The sequence below is a fragment of the Lactuca sativa genome, chromosome 3 (assembly GCF_002870075.4).
Source record: "Lactuca sativa cultivar Salinas chromosome 3, Lsat_Salinas_v11, whole genome shotgun sequence".
Lineage (NCBI taxonomy): Eukaryota > Viridiplantae > Streptophyta > Magnoliopsida > Asterales > Asteraceae > Lactuca > Lactuca sativa.
In genome coordinates this window covers 37,887,106-37,894,340 of record NC_056625.2, presented here as the reverse complement: position 1 = coordinate 37,894,340, position 7,235 = coordinate 37,887,106, and the positions used below count along the sequence as shown (strand labels likewise).

At 36.5% G+C, this 7,235-nt stretch overlaps 1 protein-coding gene across 1 annotated transcript; it reads right to left on the bottom strand.

The window, feature by feature from the left end:
• Window positions 1-1,217: 1,217 nt before the first annotated feature.
• On the bottom strand, window positions 1,218-2,686 carry LOC111905231 (replication protein A 70 kDa DNA-binding subunit A). Its single transcript, XM_023900923.3, has 2 exons — window positions 2,280-2,686; window positions 1,218-1,919 (listed from the first exon to the last, which is right to left on the bottom strand). Exons 1-2 carry the CDS (start codon window positions 2,576-2,578, stop codon window positions 1,361-1,363), a joined length of 858 nt encoding a protein of 285 aa, XP_023756691.1. The 5' UTR covers window positions 2,579-2,686; the 3' UTR covers window positions 1,218-1,360.
• Between the last annotated feature and the right edge of the window lie 4,549 nt (window positions 2,687-7,235).

The window sequence follows — 7,235 nt, the reverse complement described above, 5'->3', positions numbered from 1 at the left end:
CGGGTTAGTAGGGTTTTTTTTTATAAAAATAACTTCACCCGGAACCCAACCCTATTAAGGTACGGGTTATTCGGGTTCGGGTTATCTGGGTTTCGGGTTTATAGGGTCGGGTTAGTCAGGTTAATCGGCTTACAATGTAAGACATAAATATTGTACCATATTTATAATAAATTTTATTTTCAGAAGGTTAAATTAGGATGTGTTAAATCCAAATGACTTTAAGTGCATATGGTTTATTTTTCTTGTTTGTACTATACAAATAAAAAGCTTTATGTATTTGATTTGAGGCTGTGTATTTTTTATTTTAGGCCACCTAAACTACCATTACATATTATTTTACTATGCTATGTATTAATTTCCAATTGTACAAAGCAATATTTTGTTCTACAATTGTGTTACATCTTATTTTCCTCTTTTTTAGGCCACATAATGTACAAAAATAGAAGATGTGAGGTGGAATAAAATACATAAATATTGTAGTATATCTTTATTCGGGTTAATCGGTATAACCCGAAACCCTACTTTTATAAAAAAATCAACCATAAACCCAACCCTAATTATAGTTCGGGTTTGTCGGGTTAACCCGAATAACCCGATTAAGAATTTTGACCCTATAAAACCCGACCCTAAATGCCTTAATCGGGTTAGGGTCAGGTCGGGTTTTTTTGACACCCCTAGGTCCATTATTGGACGGATATTATAAGTGAGCATTTGAGATTATGGTATGGTGCTATGGTTGGATGTTATATCTTTTTTTTTTTCGAAGTCATGTTAGTTACCTATTAAGATTTATGAAGATTACGATATGTTGTCATATCCCTTGATGAATACCGATAGCAAGGTAAAGGAAGAAGGTTAACTTCAAGATGTGATATCAATATTCAAAATAGATGTCTTGTTGTTGATGTAATATAACAACCAATTTGCTGTTTAACTAGGGCTGTCGATGTGTCTTTTAACCTTTAATAATATAAACTACATTTTGTAGTATATCTAATGTTTTAAAAATGAAACTTTTCGGTTGTATTTTTTCTTATAATGTGGGATACATGTTACATACAACAATGAATTAGCCACCTACACCAACCTTTAGTATCCCTAATTTATAACAAAAAAAGTTATAAATAAAAATTCAATAAAGTTTCAACAGTTTGTCTATCGGTAGGTTGAATACCATTAACGTTAATGGTAGTTCAATTAAGAGGCATATCCATGCGTCCTTTCAACGACTGAAAACATAATTTCATATATATATTTGTGCTAAATTAAGAATTTAAAAATAAAACTTAGGGTTCAAACAAGCTTAATGTGTAACATTATTATGGTCAATGTTTTCTCCTACCATCTTCTCTTCTTCTCCCTACCAGTCACCCAATAGAACTCTTTGAAACTGCTGACGTGGAATAGAACCGTCGTCAAAGCAAGGTTGAATTGTTGATGTGTTGTTCAGTAAGATTTCATGGTTGTTTTTTAAATGATTAAAAGCTTTTGAAGCAGGTTTTACACTGCCTTTTGAAATGTAGTAAACTTTACCAATTTCAATTTGGTCAAAGAATTGATCAGCTACAGCATTGAAGCATGTGACACGTATTTCACCACCATCAGAGTCAAGAAGATCAAAGGAAAAAACTTTGCCATCTCCTTTTGCATTGTTGTAACGTATAAGTTCTTGTTTTGAAGTCACTCTGGCTTTTATAGTCCACCTACCTTGACACGGGTTCAAAGCAGCAATGGGGATAAATATAATCCTAGGTGTCGCTTTGTTTTTTGCTGTGGGTCCCCTGTTTGGATACACTGTCCATGGAAGGGGATAACTGTTTATAGGTGATGCAGAGTTTGATGTAGGAGGGTATGATTTTGCATCACCGATAAGATCACAGGTTCCAATAATCACATCAAGGTCGATGATTATAAACATGCTGAAAAAGTAAATGGAAAGATGTCAGGTATCAATTGACATATAAAAAGTGATGAACAAATGGCATACCTTGTAAAGTACACCTTCACTTGTTGCTATCAAAGGAAAACTTCTTAAATACAACTAATATATACTACTTCCTAGAGATATATATCGATATTATATTACCAAAAAGTAGACAGATACTCAAAAATTGCTACATACACTCTCTAGTGCTCCATTTTTTATTTAAAAAAAAAAATTCTATCTGTGATAACAATATTGTAAGGAAGAAAGTATTTCGTCAATTCGCTGAAGGAAATCCACATACACTAACTTCACACAAACATAACGAATGAAAAATAATGAAAGCAGTACGTACGGTCGGTCACGGATGAAATTACAGACATACTCCCTCAACTGAACAACAGAACCCTTCTGCATCTGCTGAGATCTAACCATACTATTCCGATGAGTAGCAACCACCGCTTTCTGAAAAAACAAGCCATCAGATAGCATAAGCCCGTATCTCTCCGGTTTTTCTCCTCCACTTACAGCAGAAGAAGTCTGTGACGGAATACCCCGAAGTTCTATCACCTGAAGCACAGGTTTCACGTCCGCCGGTTGCCATTCCCCAGAAGATAGCATCGCTATTGCGCCTTCCGTCAGTTGCACCGCCATAATCTTTGATCGCAGAGATTTCGTTTGTTCGAGTATGTGCAGTTTGGGAATTTGAAAACCCTATGACAGAGAAATATAGAGAGACCGAATGATGAAAGGGCGGGAAATTAGGGAGGAATATTTTTTGTTTTTATATTTAGCGGAATCTTACACTTAACCAACCTATAATATCAACACCTTCTAGTAAAGAACCCCTTGTTTTTTCTTTATGCAAAATGTTTGGTTGTTCGGTACATATGATATTTGTTACTTATTCATTATATTATTTTTAGCGACCACATTTTCAATTTTGAAAAATATGAATTTTGATTACATATAGTGTAAAAGGCCTCAATGATGCATATTTGGGACCAATATGATATATTTGCATCTTACGGTCGTGTGATAGTTGATATGATATATTTACGGTTTAGAGGTTGTTTGATAGTCATTGATTTAGTCATAATTGGTTGAGACGACCGGGTCAGACACAACTCTTAATCTGACCAAGTAAGAAGCACATCAGAGTTGGTACATTACCAAGTCAGACACTTCTTGGTATGATATCAAACCATCTAAATCTGATAGGGTCATGCTCAACCTCTTAGTAGACCCAGTTAGTACTCAAACAAGAAACATGTTTGACTCGAGAGCTAACATTGTGAAATTACCAATTATTAGTCACATTCCTCTTGGGGCTTACTCTTTGTTTTTATTAAACAACAAATCTAATCTACATCTATATTACCCCATATTCCACTGATGTCCCATACGAGATTTGACACTCTTGACCTCAAAAAGGGAATACAAAACCCAATATGATATCACTGAGTTAGAAGCCTTTTGGTAGCTCCTTTGTAACATCCCAAAATTTAAGACCAAAAATATTGTTTTTAATTAAGTAATTCATAAAAAATGATAGTTTGAAAACATCAATAGTGTCATCCCATATCATAATCAAAAACCAATTTCTTGATAACCAAAACATGTCGTAGGAAAAAAATCATCAAAGTACAACTCCCAAAGATATCACGTGCGGAAAATCATAGTGTGATGCGTTGCGATCATGCCGACTCCTTTCTTTTCGAAGAAGAAGTATCTGAAACCAAAACTGAAAACCGTAAGCACAAAACTTCGTGAGTTCCCCCATTATACCACATACCATACAACAAACATATTGTCTATCATACCCTGGTGTTGGCCTACCCCTTCGGTCTCTTTCAACCGGTACTGCCTAGCATATCAGGGTGTTGGCTTACCCCTTCAGTCTCTTTCAACCGGTAACCGCCTAGCATATTAGGGTGTTGGCCTACCTCGTGGGTCTCTTTCAACCGGTAACTTCCTAGCATATCTGGGTGCTGGCCTACCCATTCGGTCTCCTTCAATCGGTACTACCTAGCATAACAGGGTGTTGACCTACCTATTCGGTCTCTTTCAACCAGTAACTACCTAGCATATCATGGTGCTTGCCTACCCCCTCGGTTTCTTTCAACCGGTTACATGGTCTATTTCACCCTTACCACTAATATATAATATCATAGCATGCACATAAATCACATACTGTGTAACGATTAGTAATTCCTCAAGGTATTTTATATATATATATATATATATATATATATATATATATATATATATATATATTGGGTTAATTAATTAAATCTGTTTGGGATTGGATCTATTAGGCCCCTATGTTTGGACTAAGAGTGCGTACGCATGGCGTACCACTCTAAGTATGTGCAATGTACTCACGAGTTATGGACACGGATGTCATGCACGTATGCACTACGTTCCAAAGGGAACTGTTGTGACATGTTTCAGGGGGTTTAGATGCCGAATGATGGATTTGCCTTGAGAGCTTTCCTGAGAACAAAACACATAGAAGAATCGTTAAAGGACGTCCAGGTGTTCTCCCGGGACGTCGCTCTGACGATCAAGTTAGATTTCTGAGATGGGTAATTTTAGGGTAATCTTTTTGAGAGAGAAGATGGGATCCATTCCTTGAGGCGGAATATATTTTTTATACCTGCTTCTAACGGATCATGGGGACCTCGTCCGATGAGCGTGAAACGTGGCCTCCTTTGTTTGGGAGAATCATGCCCACGTTAACTAACTGTCTGGTGACGTCAGCTCTGAGCGTCACCTATAAGTATTTTGAACAAATACCCATATAAGTATTTTGAATTCTGTATGTTCCTCTCTGTTACAAGGTATACGATAATTCTCATAGAAAACAAATGAAATGGAATCATGACCAAATTAATTTGAGATTTAAGCAATATTAGATTAATTTTTATAAGACCACCACTGATTTCTGTTCACCCCTTTGTTTTAATCTCTCATCATGCCTTTGTCTATTAAATATAAAATTGTATAAGGATTTAGATTTAGATTCATTCGGGGAAAATTGACAGCATACATTACATCCTTGTCAATAAAACACTTGATTCTTGAACCAAATAAGTTAAAAGTATGTTGTTAAATTCTGCATATGGACACCCCATCATTACCAGTGTAGTAGAAAGCATAAAAACAATATAAGATGTTTATATATTAAGTTAATATATGTTATTTTGGTAGATATAAATGATGGGAGAGAAGATAATTTGACGAGTAGTTTTAGAAACATGTGATACAAGGCTATACAAGGCCGAGGGTAAATAAATTTTGATTTACGCGTAATAATATCTAAAGCCTCAAAACATGGGAATAATATTATTATTAGAAAAGGGTTATTGTCATTGTAGCCCAACAAACTTTAGTATGTTGGTTTAAAGAGTCCCTTGTGACTATTTTTTGCATTTAAGGGGCACGTACTTGTGTGTTTATGTTTTAAAAGGCCATTTTGAAAATTTTGAAGGGGTCACCCAGTGACACCCAACCTATCTTGCATTTTGCCAATTCCAAGTCATTTCCATCTACATTAAAGAAGTCCAGGTCATTGCCACGTAGATGTGATAATGTTTACCCTAGTTTTTCATTTGGGCCATCCTATCTTGGAGCAAATTGGTACTCTTGTTCCCTTCTCCACATCTCACGCTCCAGATTTCACTATCTCCCTCCACCCAATTTGTGACTGTGGTGATTGTGACTGGGTTAATCGCCGACATTATTGGACCATGGAGAGAACCAAACCCAACAGTGGTAGTGGAAATGCAGCGGTTTTCAGTGGAGGTTCGTGAATTTCAGGCATAGTCGAGGGGTATCGGCTATGAGAAGAAGAGGAAACGCCCTGTTGGGGTTCGCTTTTGTCGTTGGTGCTTGCGATGATACGAATCTGAGCTTGAGCTCTGGTGCTTGCGATGATACGAGGTTAGTAAACTGTTCTGATAGGGGAGTTTTGATGGCTATCAAGAAATTCAACCTAAAACACTTCAAATCAATAGTGTTTCTCGACTATCAAACACTAGTCAACACCCCAAATCCAAACGAATGTGATGTCACATGGAGATTTCGGAATCGGAAAGAGAAATCATGGAGAAGGTATAGATATTTCAGAAGTTTCAAGATCGAATTCACCGATTCCTTCACTTACAAAGTAATCAGAGCAAAAGGATGGCATTCTAGTGTCAATGCATGTCGTCCCCGACGAACCCCATTCGGAAAAGGTGGAGGTTTGTTGGGGGATTGACCTGTGTCAATGTCTGCCTGAGTAACTGCCATTGACAAATCAAGCCCATAGTCGGAGCCGTCTTCAACCTACTCTCCGGAAATTGCAGCGCCAACGACGTCACATGATTCACCTTGTTCTGCTACATCGGAGATGTTGGAGGGGACATCGGTGGAGTTGAACCGAGCGCCAATGGGCTCATCGAACCCATTTCCATTAAATTAACAGTAACATATCTTGATTTTGGAGAATGAAGAGTTGATTCGGTAGAAGCGTACACTGGCCAGAGATCTTCCACCTTATGAGCGAAATTGAAACCCTAATCATGTATTGCACTTGATGGTCTTTGTACCTATGAATTTTGTCAACATGGATGAAGCCATGATTCAAACACTCCATGTGTATATTCACACAAAGAAGAAAAAAGGATATTAGAACAAAAAACGTGTATGTATAGGTTAAGGAGAAAGGGTCAACGAGATGTGGATGGTTGACCCTATTCCTGCAAGTCTATCATTGAGTCGACTCATTAGTGAGTCTATGTTGACTCACCGGGTTATATGTATTCACTAACCTGCTTACTTGGCAAGTGACTAGGTAGGAATACCGGCTAAAATGGGTAAAGGGACATTTTCATACCAGACAACACAAGTACGTGCCCCTCAAATGTAAAAAATAGTCACGAGGGACCATTTAAACCAATATACGAAAGTTTGTTGGGCCACAATGACAATAACCCATTAGAAAATTAGCAAATGTATGTCATCAAAATCTAAAAATTGCAGCTACAATATTGATAATGTAGAAATTATATTATAATTAAATTTTGAAAACAATTAAAAATAATATTTTATTATTGTCCTTGAGTTTTCAAAGGTAATTGTTTATTTTTAATATATCTTTTTTTCAATAATCTTCTATATTTTGCTACAGAAACATATTTTGTAAATACTTGACTACAGAATTCTCCGTAGCCAATTACCTACGGTGTAACATCCTAAAAATCCGTACCAAATTTTTTTCTTTAAATCATTACCAAAGCCATATTCATAAAAACATATCATGAGT

Bases quoted from the DNA above. Each gene is read 5' to 3' on its own strand.
- LOC111905231 (XM_023900923.3), bottom strand. From the start codon at position 2,578: ATGGCGGTGCAACTGACGGAAGGCGCAATAGCGATGCTATCTTCTGGG. The intron at 1,920-2,279 runs GTACGTACTGCT...TTACTTTTTCAG, and splicing joins AATTTCATCCGTGACCGACC to CATGTTTATAATCATCGACC.